We start from the raw sequence: 18,180 nt of genomic DNA on the forward strand, positions 1-18,180 counted from the left end.
AAAACTCATAGATCTAGCACAGCTCTGCTAGACCTGGAAAACTGATAGCTCTAGCACAGCTCTGCTAGAACTGAAAACTGATAGATCTAGCACAGGTCTGCTAGAACTGAAAACTGATAGCTCTAGCACAACTCTGCTAGACCTGGAAAACTGATAGCTCTAGCACAGGTCTGCTAGACCTGGAAAACTCATAGATCTAGCACAGCTCTGCTAGAACTGAAAACTGATAGATCTAGCACAGCTCTGCTAGACCTGAAAAACTGATAGCTCTAGCACAGCTCTGCTAGAACTGGAAAACTGATAGATCTAGCACAGCTCTGCTAGAACTGGCTATGGGCAAAAGGCACAGAGAGGACATGGCTGGTAGACCAACTTGTTACAGATCCGACTAAACATGGTAACCATCTCTATACTCAATGATACTCAAACACAACATAAACTGTAATCCTGTCCATGCTCTTTTGGGGACTTGGAAAATTTCCTCAGTTATTTAAAAAAAAGAAAGTAGCTTAACTATGAACAAATATTAACGATCTGAGAGTGTTCAACAGTGCTAACTTCTGATGTTACATCCTGTGCTCATTTCAGGCTGGAGAATCACCACTGGCAGCAATTATGCATGTTGACACACAAAGCAAAAGACACTCTTGAATCCTTACCTCAAACTCATGTGAGGTTGCTGTGGTAAGTATTTTTTCTAATTCTTTCTTCACAGATAATTCTAGTTCTTGGAGAATGACCTCTTGGAACTGAGAAGCACCATCTTGAGACATAGCTTTGCTAAGATCTTAAGTAAAAAAATATAAAGTCACTGATTAGTATCAGTCAGCAACAAGGAAACTTATGAATTTTGTTGTTTACAGATTAGTCAAAGTCAAGACGGACCAAAGTCTGAGAACTTGTTGGCCTTTGCTTTATAACAAGATGGAAGTATGCTAAACAAAGAGTGATGGCTGTCAACTTGACAACATTTAGCTTAACTAAAACCCAAGAGGCTGGGTACACCTTTAAGGGATTTTGCTTAATTAGATTATTTGAGTAGGAAGACCCACCTGTAATCTGGATCTCTGAGGTGAGAAGATCTACCTTTAATGTGTACTACATCTTCTACTGGCAGCCTATATAAAGGACATGCTCTTTGCCTGCCAGCCTTCACTCTTGTTAAGTTCATTCATTTACTGCCATTAAGAACCTACACCTGTGGGATTCCAGAGTATACTGAAGACCAGCTGGGAATCCAGTCTCATGGACTGAACAACTACCAGACTCCTGAACTTGCTGTTGGGATACCACCATTATTGGACTAGCTAGACCATAGCCTGTAAGCCATTCTATACATATATATACATATATATATATATATATATATATATATATTTAAAATGTAATACTTATTCAATGTGTATATTCATTATATCAGTTGTGTTCTTGAAAATCCTAGTACAGAAGCTTTAAAAAGACCAGTGAATAAGTGATAAAAAATTATCAGTGAATAAAAATCACTCTACTCTTTTTTTAAAAAAATCTATCTAAATAGATTCATATAGATAGAATTTATCTTTGTATTATAGTTGCAGACAGAGTTATCTGGAATGCTAGTAGCCCACATATAGGACTTAATGGGAAGGCCTATATAAGACCTGAACTACTCTCTCTTTTAAAGTCTAGCTTTTGCATCATTACTAATAATTACAATTTTTTTTTTTTTTGGTTTCTACTTTTCTGTTAGGTATTTATAAGCAAACGTATATTTACATTTACATAGCCCCAAATTAACTTTTTCTTTTTTTTTTTCTTTTTTAAGAGCTAGGCAAGGATCTGGTCCACAGGAGTTACTTGAGAGAAGCCCTTAGCTCCTTTAGTTTTTCTTTATTATTTATGTTATCAGCTGGTAAGGGTAAACACCCTGCTGACTATGTGGTTTCCCTTGGAAGTACTGGAGACTTTTCTTTTGTGTTGACCCTACTGTTTGTATACAAAGTGTACAGTGGTCTTGAGTCCAATCTTTGGATCAGGAGGACAGACAAGTTACCAGTGCAGTAGCTGAGAAGTGTAGCATCATCCTCAACAGATGAGCTGGGGCAAGGGCCAAAATACTAGCTGCCTTTCTAGTCTCTACGTTTACATTAGTGTAACTCTTCAAGTACAGTTAGTGAAGACCCAAAAGGTCAATTACCAAGTGTTGAAAAACAAACCTTGCTTTAAAATTTAATTGTATAACAGAGCTTGGCAAAAACATTTTTAAAAGTAAACCTAAGTCTAATACTTGAGGATAAACTATTAAAATTATTTGATAAAATTTAAAATACTTTTTAGATATTATTTAAAGAATAATTTGTCCTTTAAAGATAATATAAAGAAGGTAGAAAGCAGCTGTGCAGTGGTGGCTCATGCCTTGAATCCCACAACCTGGGAGGTAGAGGAAGATAGATCTTCTTTAGTGTGAGGACAGCCAGGGCTACAGAGAAACCCTGCCTTAGAAAAACAAAAAACAAAACAAAACAAAAACATAAAATAAAAAAAAAAAAAAAAAGAAAAGAGAGCTAAAAGATGGGGCCAAGTAACTTTCTCCATTTTAATTTTAAGAATAGCTTAGAAGATTATCTTCCAAATAGGGGACATATCCATGGGGAGTTGAACCCTGGAGCAGAAGCCAGCATGCCTTTAGAGCTACTTTATTTTCTAAGCAACAGTCTTGTTTAGATTGCTCACAGAATCAGAGCTGAGACAACAATCAACCAAATAACATTTCAACAGTTCATCTACTTTTTTGTTTTAAAATTTTACATTGTTAATTAAAACAAATATGGGCTAAGTTGAGAGTTTTAATTACCATGACCATTTAATTATAATCCAATCTGGTATTGTGTAACTTTATAAAATCAGAAGCAACTGTAGATATATACACACCCTGACAGTCAGATATACAGACATTTTAAAAAATATCAAATATTTGTATTATTTGTAAGTGTATTTTAGACTGGTGACCATATCATGTTTTATAGCCATTCTTAATCTAAATCTGTACTTTTAAAGACAATACTCTTATTATTTTTTAAAGACACAGAGTCTAGCCTGATTGTTAAAAAGTTTTAAGTAAGCTGAGCGAGACTGGTGTTTAGGTGCTCCTTCTCTTTCTTTTTAAAGCTTAAGTGATAAGAAAGTTGAAAAGCCTGTTTTCCAAGATGAGATAGTAGGTAGATAGGCAAAGGCTGTCTTTAATTTACCTTAAAATATGATAGTGATTATTGTCTTAAGACTCATCGTAGCCATTTTTATCTTACACAACAAGGAACAAATTTATATAGATAGTTTCACTGCTACTGTTGGTTGGTATTTTAAGTAGCCACAAGTGTTTTACTCAACTACTATGGGAAATTCTGAGGGTCCACTGAGTTTTATGTTGTCTTAACATAGAATGATACATAATTGCATGAAAACAAATATAAACACAAATGAGGCAAACATTAACAAAGAACTTTCTATCTCTGTCTTTGGAGTGAACAAATTTGACTTGGGCCTTTTGTCAATTTGTCTTCAGTACCTTTAACTGTAGGTCATGTGACAGCGTGTTTTCCATGTCTCAGTTGTTTAACACTGAGAAGGCAAGGCTCAACAGTTAAGTCTGTGGAGCCCAAGGCTCTGTATTATTGAATGTTGCTAGGCTACTATAGTTATTTGGGTAAGTTTTAGAGATAATTTCTGGGCAGTAAAAAAGCAGTAGGCCTAGAGAAAAGAAAAGTTTTAACCATTTGAAAAGTAGAAGAAAGACCTGTTAGGACACAAGGAGAAAAAATCAGGCTTTTCGCAAGTTCCCACAAGACAAAGAAACCAAGACAGAAAACAGACTTAGGTATGTCCTATGTGCACCAGTTGGCTGGTAATGTTTGGGGGCTTCCTGGTGAAGCTTTCAAGTTTTTCTTGTTTTGTTAAGGGTTGTTAAAAAAAGAATCATGAATTTTAATTGCCCCTGAGAGTTCAACCAAGTATTGTTTCCACAGGGAGTGCTATAAGCAGAGAAATGGATATATGGCAGGAAACTTTACTTCTAGTGTGTCCTTTAGAGCTTAGTTTTCTTAGTACCACCTCCAATCTTGTTACAGAGTGGCAGAGGCCTGGACATCAGGCCTTTAGAGCCTTTAGAGCACTACCTTTGATTTCTACAAAGTAGGTCTAGTTGTAGGATGGTGTTGGAGGTTAAACTTTTATACCTCAGCCAAAATTTTCCTTCACCAAGCTTGTATTTAGGGCCAGAGAGTATAGAGTAAAATATGAGCCTTTTTCAAAATTCATGATTTTTAATCTTTGATGTTGCATCATGGCATATACTCAAGAGAGCCTAAGTAGAGACCAGTACCAGGATCTTAAAGTAGAGAGAAACATCGCTCTTATCCATTTTAGAGTCCTCAAAGAGACCAGATGCATTTCAACCCAGAGCACAGCCCCATACTGATCAGAAACATTGGTTTGTATTTCAAAAGTTTTGGGTCTTACTCATACCCAGATGGGGCTTTATCTAAATGCTACACGGTGGTTTTCTATCAGAATTAAGTCACAAAAATATTGAAAAGTTATTCACTGCAATAAGCATTTCTGTGCCATTTAAGACAACTTATACCTCTCCTCTTTCTTAAAAAGCTGGGAGGAAGGGAGAAACGGAGAAGGAAGAGGGAAGAGGGAAGAGGGAAGAGGGAAGAGGGAAGAGGGAAGAGGGAAGAGGGAAGAGAGAGAGAGAGACAGACAGACTGAGATTGACACAGAAGAAAGACATAGATAGGGTTCACAGAAGTAGGCTGCTTCTATGAAAAGCTTTGGCTTTTTTGTTTTAAATTCCCACTCAGGTTTAGTTCAGTGGTAGTGTGTGTGCTTAGTGTATCTGAAGACCTGTGTTCAATCCTGCCTACAACAAACAAAGAAACTGTCCCCCGACCACCACCACCACCTGACCACCACACCTTGCTGGATGTGGTGGTGGTGTGCTCCTTGGGAGGCAGAGACTGGTGGATCTTGGTGGATCTTTGTGAGTTCCAGGCCAGGCTAGGCTATGTAGTAAGAATCTATCTCAAGAACCCCTCCTGCCCCTAAACTGTCATTCAAGTTAAAAGTATAAATTGGCTGGGGTGGGCCTGTGGAACTAATCCTCAAGGGAAAATCTTCATTCATGTGGAGATGGGACTGTCTTTAGTAAATCAACAGCCAAAGTTGAAAGCAGTTTTGGTGTGATGGACCAGAAAGTAGATCATAATGGTAGAAATGTAAGGAACAAGCTGGGATTTTTGTTTGTTTGTTTGTTTGTTTAGTTTTGTTTAAGGATTGATCTAAATTTTCTCCAATTATGAAAATACCTGAGAATAGAACCAACAAGCAGGGAGGCCTGGGAACCTACATCCTGAGTAGTAGGATCAGAACACACGCATTGCCTGAAAACCAGCAATAGTATGCACTGCTCAGTTCTATGGTTACTTTTGTTGGTGAAAACCAAAGCCCATGACTTTACTGGAAATAGGGCAACATGTTTTCACAATTCCAGGGATAACTCTAGACAGATAGGACTAAATGTCCAGCCAAAAAGGATTTTTGTTTCATTTCTGTTGCTGTGTTAAAACAGCTTGGCAAAGAGCAACTTTAATGGGAAAACGAATTTATGTTAGTTTACAGTTCATTATGGCAGAGAAATCAAGGAAAAAAGAAACTTAAAGCAACTATTCACATGCAGCCACAATCAAAAGCAAAGAGAAATAAGAAATTCTACTATATTCAATTCTCACAACATTGACAAGTAATTTGGAAGAAAATTCTAAATACAGAGGAAGAAAAAGGCATGCATTAAAACACATGAATTATTTTGTTCTGTGCCACAGGTTAGTTTAAACACAAATAACTATACAGTGATTTTTTTCAACAATTCATTTATTTTTATTTCATGTGCACTGGAGTTTTGCCAGTGTGACAGTGTTGAATCCCCTGGAACTAGAGTCACAGACAGTTGTGAGCTGTCACGTGGCTGCTGGGAATTGAACCAGGGTCCTCTGGAAGAGCAACCGTACTCTTAACCACCGAGCCATCTCTCCAGGCCTTACAATGATTTTAAAACAACAACACATTTTTTTTTTGGTCAGACACAGAAGTTATTTATCAACTGTAATTTTTTTCTGAAGTTAGATATGATAATAATATCCATAAAAAAACAATGAATGAGAGAAACATTTACCTTATACTCTGGGCAAAGAAGCTAAAACTTATTTGTAAATCCAAGTTTAAATATAACAAAGTAGCTATCTGAGATTTAGCTAAACAAGGAAAATTATAAACAATAACTTTAGAGGCTCCCTGTCCAGAACAGCCTACCTATTCACTTAAAAGGTTCAAGGTGAAAATATTCAGAATCATGTCAGTCATTCTCCCTATTAAGCCGAACTAGGTAAGGCTGGCCGAAAGATATTCTTTTAGATGTCTGCCAACTTAGTAAGTCATCAAAAAATCCCAAACACAGATTCAATTTTGAGTTTAAAAAAAAAAAGAACTCTAACTTTTATTTCTCCCATGTCTTTGATAAGTTCTAGATGCACAGAGAGAACAATTTTTATCCCTTCTATCCTGTTTACAAAATACTAAGTGTCTACAAGGAAAGAACATGGTAACAAACTTATTACCCTCTTCCACCCTTCTTCTGCTGTCGTTTTATTCCACTGGACAAAGTACTACTATAAAATTACCTTTTTAATGATTAAGGAATAAGGATGGGCTTCTAAGAATATACACAAAAACAGCTGGGCATGGTGACATACACCTGAAACCCCAGCACTCAAATGATTAGGCAGGAGGAGTAGCCAGCTTGAATTTCATAGTGAGATCTTGTTTAAAAAGTAAATTAAATTAAAAGGATGGAAGGGTAGTTGGTTCAACAAGAAGTAATCTTACATGCTTCAGCAAAGAACAGAAGGCACAGATCTAAAATCCATTTTTTTCCTTGCCAATTAGTTACTCATTCATCCCAATTTTTAAAAGGAATTTCTGGAAGGTTTAAGTACAAACTGCAGGACTTTTCTTGGATTTAACATTCTCAAGTTACACTTGAGTTGCAGTGGCAACTGGGATTCTAAGAGAAGGTCAATTAAAGAATCCCTTGAATAATGCAAGATTTCCAACCTCATAAATGGTTTCTTCCCACTTCTTAGGAAGCAGAATTGATCTTCCACTACTTCAGACAGAAAATAAATTAGGAAGCAAACAGTTCATAAGCATAGTCACAAACCAAAGAGTTTTTAAAGATGCAAGCAAGCCATCAGTCTCCCCTTCTATTTTCCTCACTCTCAGGATGAGGAGTCTGAAGGTGAAATAGTGAGATGACTTCCCCAAAGTCACAGACCAGGCAGGTGCTGGGTCTGTCTATAGAGCAAACATTTTTTGCTCCTGTCCTGAGATCCACCCCACCACCGTAAATCACCACATCCTGTACATTTTCCTCTAGTTTGGCTTTCTTTAAATTTTGGGATAGAAATTCCTAAACATCACTGTCCTCCAAAGCCTATCTATACAACTAGCAGAATAACTGGGCTTACTAGAATTTACCAGAATTATTTGTTTGGTTTCATTATACTTTAGGAAATGTCATACAAACCAAGCAGTAATTGATTTTTCTCAGCCCCACCTCCTGCTATAATCTAGTTCTTCCTTATGCACAAGAATTGAAATTTCAGTATTATGGACCTTTAGCTCTTCAAATGCAGGAGGGAGTCAGGGAGTGGGGTCATAATGACATTACAGAACTCTCAGAAACCCAGAAAAAAAAAGCCTAAGGCAGAAGGCATTCAATTTAGAAATTGCTTTTGTTTCTTAACTTGGCAACTAGAAGGTATTCAAGATACCCTTTCTCTGACACTCTAAATGGTGGTACAAAGTAACTTCATGTCCTCAAGCATAAAGCTAATCTCACAGAGTAGAGGCCATAGAGTAGACACCAGGAAAACAGGAGCAGCAGAGGGTGAGGAACCATCCCTACTCCACCTCACTACTGATTCTACCTCAACAGTCAAAATATCGTTTTTTATTTTCTTTGTGGACAGCATCTCTCTACATGGCCTTGGGTGTCCTGGACCTCACTCTGTAGACCAAGCAGGCCTAGAACTTAAGAGAGCTATCAGCCTCTGCCACACAAGTATTCAAATTAAAGGGATTAAAAACAAAAACATAAAAATCCCACAATGTCATCACAACTGGATCCGACTATGAATGAAGCTTGAGTATACACTGATTAGACTTACCAACTCAAGCTAACTATGCTCTGGACTTCCACTGCTGTCCTGCAAATTCACGTGTGAAGACACTTCCTTACAAAGCTCTTCTTTGGGGGCTGCAGAGATGGCTCAGAGGCTGAGAGCGAGCACTGACTGCTCTTCCAGAGGTTCTGAGTTCAATTCTCAGCAACCACATGGTGGCTCACAACCATCTGTAATGGGATCCAATGTCCTCTTCTGGTGTGTCTGAAGACAGCTACAGTGTACTCATATGCATAAAATAAATACATCACATATATATGTATATGTATATACATATATACACACATATACATATATATATACACACATACACATATATATGTGTATGTATATATATATATATATATAATCTTATTTGGGCTGTTTTACCCAGAAATATGACATCTTTGCAATCAGCTCCTCCTTTCTCCAACTGAATTCCCTAAAGATTGTCTCCAGACCATTTTCTTTCTCTTAATTCATTCCCTCATCATTCTTATGACTGGTAAGAAATATTTCTCCTAACAGTTCACATTTGGAAGTTGCAGGATGAAGTCAGAAGACAAGTTGCAGAACCGGCCCTCTCCTTCTCCTACGTGCATCTATGGACTTGGAGCCAAGCACCTTTACCCACTCAGCTGTCTCTTATGCGCTCATTGGTAGCTTGTAAATAAGTACCTCCCATCTAGATCCTACCTTCTCTACTACTTTCTAGATCCTTTATACCTGAATACTCAGGCTACCTCAAACTCAACGTTACCTAAAACAGAAATCATTATCGAAACTAAGGTCTTCTTCTCGGCCTTCCGGCTCCCACCCACGGTTCACACTATTTAACCATCCAGACTAAGGTGCAGGCACAAGGTTGGCTCCTCAGTTACAAAGCTGCTTATGTGGATCACTACAGTTCCATTCTCTCTATTTTCAACACTACCTGAATTCTCCTCAGCATTTTCATTTTCTGTTCTGGAGTACAATGGTCTTCTAACCAACCTACCTACCACGTGTGATGCCAAGAGATATGAATTGATCCCATTACATTATGCCTTCCTTATTTGATGAATTTTTCATAGTCTACTAAAGTAAATACAAATTCATGATCCAGGAGTTTATTTTTTCCTACACTTCTATACATTTATTTTATGTGTATGAGTGTCTTGGTTCCGTGTATGTGCACAATGTACATGCCTACAGAAGCCAGAAGAAGGCATCACACTCCCTGGAACTGGACTTACAGATGGTTGTGAGCTACCATGCGAGTGCTGGGAACTAAGTCTGGTCCTGGAAGAGCCACAAGTACTCTTAACCCCTAGGTCATGGGGACCATGATGCAGAAATATCTTCAAGCAGATTGGATGACTGAAGACCTTTGGATGACTGACGGTAGTACAGAGTTCATAAAGGCTGCACTTTCCTACTCTGACTTCTCCATCAGTCCTTCTAAAACTTCAATCTGTATAGAAATAACCTGGAGAGCTATTTAAAACACTGATTCCTGGGCAAGCGCCCAGACATGCTGACTCTACAGTTTTGGAGTAGAGAGAATATGCATTTCTCATAAGCAAACACTGTCAGTATTGCTTTGATAATTTTTTATTTATTTTAATGTTTATTGCAGCCATGTTCCTGGTTCTTCTTTTCTCTAATTCTATACCTCAAGGGCATGATTGTTCTGAGATGGCACCCGGCCCAGATTAGTCTTAACTCCTTCCAGCTGATTTAAGCATGGAACATAATATGACTCCGACTAGTAACACACAATTATATAGCTTGACAAAGAACTTTATAGAAATGTGTTCCTCAGTGTGTGTGGGGGGTGAGATCCATACGAATGTTTAATAAACCCTTGGGGTGATGCTTGCCAGAGAGCTAACCCAGGACTTTGTTCCTATTAGGCAATACTCTTGAGCTGTAACCCTACACAATAAATGGTTGTGACAACAGAAATGAAAGGCTACCAGATGTGACAGTACTACTATGCAAACAATCAAGAACTTTGCTAATCATGCATTGTTCTCTATATAAAAACTGGTAGAATACACATAAACTAAACTTCTCCATAAAATTAACCTTGTTCTCATATAATATAGTCCATTTCTTTTGATAGTGCTGGGAATTGAATCCAATGTTTTTATACTAAGCAATACTAAGCAAGTATTACACTCCAAAATAAACAACATGTCTAGTCTAGAATTGAGGTTAAAATCTCAAAGAAGAAATGTTACATACAAAGTAACTTTGTTAAATAACATCACTTTTTTGAGGTTTAATAGCTGAGAAGAAAGTCATGCCAAGGGGCCTACTGCACTCCTTTGTTGAGAAGGGGAAGGAGTGTAACATATAGTTACCAAGAACCTAAAGTTATCTAGCAGCCCAGTCCTGTATTTTGATATAAGTATACTTTGATACATTTTTAAGCCTGGCAAGGTCTTTAAGGTCAGTGAGTCCAACTCCTTGAGGATGAAGAAATGGGCTCAGGGAGGATGATCTTCCTAAGTGGTACTCAGGCCTTGTTGTCTGGTACCCTGGTTACTTCTCTTTTAATTGGAGAGAAGATTCTCCACTCAATCCCACACTATCGAATTACATATCAATTACACAGTTTATTACTCCAGGTACATGCCACCAAATCAATATGAAAACTAGAAACCCAACTGTCTATCATATGATATTAGGTGATATTAAAACCAAACATACAGCAATCTTACTGCATCTTACGAACTTCTACTTTCCCTTAGTTTCCTGAGAAATGGAAAAAATGAAAAAAAAAAAACCAATGAAAATATTTAGGCAATTTATACTTTATTACCAAGGTTCATCTTTTAGTCATTTGTATGAATTAGCCTAAAACAGTGCATGGATCTATATAACTGGGTTTTTTTTTCCTGTATGCATTAAGCCTTATAATCTAAGCAGAACTATAACACAAATAAAATATTGTATCAGCATTTGCCAGGGCAGCAACTCTAATTGCTTTTCAGATTACTGTGGCCAAGGAGAAAGGAGGCCTGCTCTCGAAAAGCTGTTCTCTAAAACAGTATTTTTACAATTTGGTGACTAGCAAGTAAATGGTAGACTAAGCAAACATGACTATTTCAGGTCCATGAAAATGATGAATGGGTTTCCACTGCTTTTTAAGATTCAAGCAAAATCACAAAGGAATGGGAAACTCTCATGATTTACATAAAAACAAAAAAAATATCTAAGAACGTTTGGGGAAATGAAACATTTTTCTTTAAGCTAAGTAAGACAACATAGCTTGCTTCTCTCTGGTTTTCAGAAACAATCCTTGATTGTCAAAATAGTTAGGGAGTCACAACCAAGTTCTCTTGGCCATAACTGAGAAAAATAAACAATGGCAACTATTGGCAGAGACAGAGCTGGAGCCCTAGACAATTATCTCACCACAAACTAAATGAGATGCCTGCATCGCCAATCAAGAGCACCTGGAAACAGTTTTCAAATGCAACATTATTAGAGTTTTTACACAAAGTTGTTCCATCAAAAACCACAAAGTTTAATTTTTTGTGATGGTTTAGCTAGCCAACTTCAAAGAATTTAGTGAATTATTAATAGAAAACCCATGTCTGATAGAATTTTAGAGATCTAAGAAATACTGTTTCAATTAATAGTGACTATGTCTGGGAATTTACTAAAAGGCCAAAATGTTCACAATTCAAACACTATTTCTCCAAGTCCAAATTGATTATTTTAGAGATGAAATTGTAGGTTGATTTAATAGGGCCATAGTCTTTACAAAAGGGCCCGTTTTTACAGAATCCCACACTATCAAAGGATTTAAACCGTCACCTTTCTTCATTCATTTTAAATCTGATTATCCTCACACAAACATAGTCTAACGTGGTTTGAATGTATTCCAATAGCATAAATCCAGAGGTAAAACCACCATTTTCTCTGCTATACAAATAATTTTGGGATGAATAACATTATAGGAAGTTAATACATCTTTTACTCATTTTCATCAATAAGAGGGGTTAACTTCCAAATACTTACTGGTATTAACTTTCCAAACTTCTGAGAACTTGTAATACCTGCATTTGTACAAAAAGTATCCAAAAAAAAAAAAAGGCTTGGTGGAGAGTGAAAATCTCTTGTTCTTTTATTTAAAACATTTTTATTATCAGGCCAAATTATATTCCTATCACCAGTTCTCCCATTATTCATCTCTCAATAAACAAACACATGCACACATACACTGGTTTCTGTGAAATGGTATTTTAAGAAAAACTCTATTACAGAATTTTTCAGTGTATCTTCAGGATTTTAAAAAGATGCTTCCAGCCTGGCGTTCTGGTATACGCCTTCAAATCCAATACTGGGAAGCAGAGACAGGCAGATCTCTGTGAGTTCGAGGCCAGCCTGGTTTGCAGAGTTCCAGGACAGCCAGCACTGTAACACAGAGAAACTGCATCTTGAAATAAACAAAAAATAAAAAGAGGCTTCCAAGAAGTGTACCCATTAACATTTATATCCTAATATTCTTTGTTAATTTTTTTCCTCAGTAGTCCTTCATAAATTAAAATCATCAATCTTAGAAGAAAGGCTCAGTAAGGGAAATTTAACTGCAGAAATGAAAGACAGCCAAACTTTATCAGACCAATTTTTCAGTTTGAATTTTCTAAATATTTACAACTATGACTGAATTGAACTAAATTTACACACCCGCCCTCTAGCAACATCATAGACTCCAATCTATAGCTTTAAGGAGGGTGCTCTAGCCATTACTTTGAGTACTACTTCTGACTTAAATCCATACCACAGTCTTTCTGGGGAAAAACGAATCATTTCAGTGGTAAGTGACAGGTTTTAGGATTTGTGAAGAACTATGCTGAAGCTCACTTGACAACCAAGGCCCAGAACGTCACCTGAGATCCTGTCAGTTATAATCAGCGCAGTGATCTTTGTTGACCAGCTGCCATCTACCAAACAGGAATCACCAAGAGTCAAAAATTTCCAACAAATGGGAAAGTTGACAGGCCACAAATATTTTTTTAAGGAATGCAGATGTATTTATATGGATTTCCTTGAAATATAATATTATATTAAATATATACTATATATTTAAGAATAGTTTTTAAGAATAAGGGATATTTTTACACAGCTTAGATAGATAATGGGCATATTTAAAGTTGTGAAACTGCTTCTAGAATTACAGTGTTAATCAAATAGGCTAGCCTTAGCTGGATGGCTATGCAGCCATCAGTCTCTTCACCATTTATAAGTTTCCAAACATTTAGGAAGACAGTTCTCACAACTTTTTAAAAGAAAAATTCCAAAGGGCATCTGTTGACAAACCTAGCAACACCCCACATCTGCTGCTGATGCTACCCCCAAATGTGACGGGTAGGAAAGAGGCAGTGTTCATTTATGTAGAAATGTGGAGGCACTGAATAATCCTAGCGGCAGAACAAGACAGAGCGAGACAGTAGGCAAAAGAACGTAGCAGCTCCTATCATGTTTTGTACTACCAGGCTCCTGAGGAACAGACTTAGGCAGATATGCAGAACTTAGGCCTTCACCGGCCCAGGAATGCTATGCAGACAACTCATCTCTAATGGTGTTAAGTGTTTTACTAACCATAAATTTCCAACTAGCTTCTTATGATCTAAGTGGTCAGCTGAGGAAGAAGAAACCCAGCATTCTTATAAAGGTAGTGCTTGGATTTGGAGTCAGACCAAGTGCAGCAGCCTTATGTATCATCATCACCCAAAAAGAATGATCCCCAATGCATAGTTCATAACACCAGATCTACGGACTCCTGAGTACCTACTGTAAGGGAAAAATAAATACAGCGAAAGGCATACAATGAACATTCAAAAAAAAAAAAAAGTTGTTAACCGACCGTTTAAACTGTAACTTGTATTTATCCCCTATGCTATCCAAGCTTAACCTTGCCCTCCCCTCTCCTTAGCTCCTGTTTAGTAATTTTCTTTAAAAGATATCAACTTTCAAGTAACCAGACTGAATATTAAATCTGAATATGAAAATCAAAAACTATGTGAATTTCTGTTGATGGCGTATCAGTAGCAATGCTATCTAAAAGCCATCATTATTTTGGAAAAGAGTAGAAGATAATGGCCACACATTATTTACCCAGTTCAGTCACTTAGTACAGCACCCCATTTAAACTTCTCAATGACCCTTCGGCATAAGCACTGAGACCCAGTGGAGAAGGCAGGGACAGGAGATGGATTCCAATGCCTCTCCCATACTAAGCATGCGTGTCATCACTGAATTATACTCTCAGTCCAATTTCCAAACTCTACCCAGGTAGAACCTAAAGTTCAGAAAAGTGTCTAAAAGTCACTTTTTATTAACAAGAGTCATATTGAAGTCTATGCCCTTTCGTATTTCTCAGTATTTATGTAATTTAAGATAGGTCATAAAAGCCTACAGCCGAAAACATATGGTAAGCTAACTTACTGAAAAAGCATATAGAACATTTTAGGTTGTGGGCATTTGCTGCCTGTGACAAATTCTTCTAGAACATCTACTTTCAAGACACCGTGTTTTTCCCAGGGACGTATTATCTTTGTCTATAGAAAATGGTAATCTATTTGGAGACTAGGCCATTCCTAAAATTTTAACCTAAAAAGCAACGAAAGTTGTTGGAAAGGACAGGAGCTGTACACAGCTCAGGAGTTCCAGGACTTCTCCCCAGCTCATCTCTGGGCATCTTCATCAGCTGTAAAGTACTTCTTAGGGCTCAGAAGCTTAAACGAGACGACTTGAAATAGCTATGGCCTGGCACTGGTTAACACTTTCCCCGTGAAGCAGCACAGGCAGTGTACAACCAGTGGGAAGAAGCCTCAGTAACTTCTAGGGGAGGGGAGGTTCAGCAATGGACTGCTTTTAAAAAAAAAGAGAAAACAGAAGTTTCCAACTCTTATACTTGAAAACTGATATGCGTAGACAACTCTGAAATTAGCCAATTAGTTTTCTCATTTCTAACAGTAACCACGGTAAACACTTAGAGTTCACACTTAAATACAACAATTGCACAATGATACATTCCAGGACTGAGTTAAACATATTTGGAGAGAGTGTCATCTTTTTGTACAAAACTGCCTGCTTAAATCAAATGTGTCATCTTGAATTGCATCATGGAAATAGGAATCAGACTGAGTTTATTGTTTAGTTAATGCAAACACGTTAATTTCTTCATTTTGACACTTGTGCAATATTTTGAAAACTGTAGAAGTACTTTAAAATAATGGGCTTTTAAAAAGTGGGTAGCAATGTCCACAGCCACCTGTGTCTTCTCGATTTAGAAACCTCTAGCTTCATATCAACTCTAACACCAACTTCAAACATAATGGCAAAATGACATTTCTGAGCTTAGTGCTGAAGGCAGACAGGCATAACGGTCCCATCTGTTTCCATAATAATGAAGGCAGATTCCTTTAATCTATTATGAAAAAATTAACAGTTAATAAAGTGGGGCATAAGCCTGTATGGCATTTTCATTTCCAGGGTCAAATGATGGACATCCCTAGCATAACTTTAAAAGAAAAGGGGAAAGGTGCATGGACAGTCACTGAGGATCACGTGACGTGTTTGCAAACTTTATTGCATGTATTAAGCAAGATGGCTGAAGCTTTCACACACTGGGGTCTGGAAGGAAAGGTTTCTTATATATCTAGAGGCAAACTCTATACAGTTTTGTGACAGAAGTTTAAGGCAGCACCCAATTGCAATGCTACAGCTTGGTTGAGAGGTATTTGCTAAATGCATTATTTACACACATACAGATTTGGATGGTAATTTTTAAATTTAAAGAAAGCATAATCTTTCTATATTAAAAAAAAAAAAGAAAAAGCTAACAGCACTGCAGCAAAGTCATTTCTCTGACTGGAATGACCTCCAGTGTCTACAAACTACTGATTTCGCAATAAATGACTCTGAGACTCAATCCACGTACACACAGAAAAGTGGAGAGCTTCCTACTAGTCTTGACAAACGCATCTGCCTGTCCCTAGCCCTCTGGGTTTCCTTGGCCCACAAAGATAACTAACTTATCATCGACTGCAAGAAGGGAACAAGAATTAATCAGCAGTCAAAATCCTGTTTTGATTATTACAGTTACTATCCACGATGTCAGAATACTATTAAAACTGATTTTAGAAGGTAGAAATAACCCCTGCAGGGCGCAGAGGCATACAAACACGTATATCAAATGCCAACCCAGTAAGTGGCGCAAAGCAGCTTAAATACCAATTTAACCAAAAAGGTCTGGCAAACGGTATCACAAATGAACACGTCCAGTTACAAACTACCCCACTTACTTAGAGACTACCAATATTCAAAATCGGACGAAGCAGCCAAGAGACAAAAAGCAAAATGTCTTACCTTGTACAAATCTCGACATTTTAGGATTTTATTAAAATAATCTGGTTTATAATTTTCAATTTCTAGAATCTACGTTGTAAGGAAGGTCTCTCTCCCTTCCCTGCAACCGAAGTGTTCTTTCTCCTCCGATGTTTAACTACTTAAAGAAGAATTCGGGGGGAAAAAAAATCAAAACTAGTCTTTAAAAAGAAAAATCCTGAAGACGGAAAACTTGGTGGGACCGACTCAGCTTGGGAGGGAACTCCAGGCTACTCAGCGATCCCGACACCAACAGGGGACGACTGGAGACTCCGGAAAAGGTAAAACCAGACGAACTTAAATTTCATCAATGGAGAGGCGGACCTAGAGCCGCTTCACCGCCCTCCGGTCTCCACGCCCTCTAGGGCAGGACTGCCGCAGGCCCCCGGCCGCACCCCGAGGCCCCTCGCCGGCGGCCGTCCAGCGGCGAGCTGCTGGCGCCCCGTGCGGATCCGGAGGCGGGGAGGCCGGCGAAGGGGCAACGCCACCTTTTCTCCGGCCCATAAATAGCCGGGACTCGGAGATGCTGCGAATTCCGCACTCGGGCAGACAGCTGCCCGCGGCCTCCACTGGCCGCCCTCCCCTACGCAGCCGCTCCACACCAGGGCCCGGCTCGCCCCCTCCCTGCCCCCNGGCCTGGCCGCCCAGACCCCCCGGGAGGCCTGGCCCTCCCTGACACGCCCTCGCCCGCCCGCCCCCTACTCTTCCACGCCCCACTGTCGGCCCCCGGCCACGCCTTTCCGAGCAGGACCCCACGAGGAGGTCGCTCGGCCCGCCCCTTAAGCGACACCCACCTTCCTATTCCGTCGAGGGCTGAGAAGTTGGGGGCCTGGAATCAGGTCTCGCTGGCTGCACGAGCGTGGCCGAGGCGGCCTCCCCTCCGCTCCCGTCACACGCAAACACCCGGAGCCTGGCGCCAGCGAGCGCAGCCCCTGACCCTCCAGCCCGCCGCCTCCGGACACCGGAGCCCCCACTTTCGCCACACACCTCCCCTCCCCCTCCTTCCCCCCCAACCCCCCCAATGCGGAAATGTCCCTACTGCTCAGAGCGACAGGCACAGCCGCCAGTCCGGAGCCGAAGTTTGCCTAAGGACTTGGCCAATGAGACACGCGGAGGTGGCAGGGGGCGGGGCGTTCGAGGCCCGAGGGAGGCGGGCGCAGAAGCGAAGGCGGGAATCCCACGCGTGGGAGCTGCACAGGCAGCAGCACGGTGCCAAGCACGTCTGTCTCTGCTTGCTGTCTGCAGATGCCACGAGCGTGTGAGAAAACCGAAGCGTGTGCTTGTGTTTGCACTCCACCAGAATTTGCCCGTTGAGGAAACCTTGAGCTCCCCTTCCTCAGGGACGCGAGGCTCTTCTCAAGAGGACCCAAAAGCTCTGCCACCAGTTAGGGTTTGAGGAGGGCTAAGGCAACCTTTTCAGAATCAAGTAAAGGGATGGGATGTGTGTGGCTCACCAACAGGAGGAGGGCCTGGGGGCGTCGAAGGGAATGCCAAATAAAGGCTCTCTAGAAAGATCCATCACTATTCGCCTTGC

At 39.4% G+C, this 18,180-nt stretch overlaps 1 protein-coding gene across 2 annotated transcripts in view; it reads right to left on the reverse strand.

Annotated features, from left to right (window-relative positions):
• Ugp2 (UDP-glucose pyrophosphorylase 2) overlaps nucleotides 1–17,699 on the reverse strand; it is a 53,306-nt gene extending 35,607 nt beyond the window's left edge. Inside the window, exons 1-2 of one of the 2 annotated variants that reach the window (XM_021176333.2) lie at nucleotides 17,441–17,699; nucleotides 660–787 (exon numbers count right to left, since the gene is read on the reverse strand). In XM_021176333.2, coding sequence (XP_021031992.1) covers nucleotides 660–773 — 114 coding nt within the window. In that variant the 5' untranslated portion in view covers nucleotides 774–787; nucleotides 17,441–17,699. Of the gene's footprint in view, nucleotides 1–659; nucleotides 788–16,628; nucleotides 17,213–17,440 lie in introns of those variants that run through there. The other variant, XM_021176332.2, reaches the window with a different exon arrangement.
• Nucleotides 17,700–18,180: the final 481 nt, after the last annotated feature.

The sequence above is a fragment of the Mus caroli genome, chromosome 11 (assembly GCF_900094665.2).
Source record: "Mus caroli chromosome 11, CAROLI_EIJ_v1.1, whole genome shotgun sequence".
NCBI lineage: Eukaryota > Metazoa > Chordata > Mammalia > Rodentia > Muridae > Mus > Mus caroli.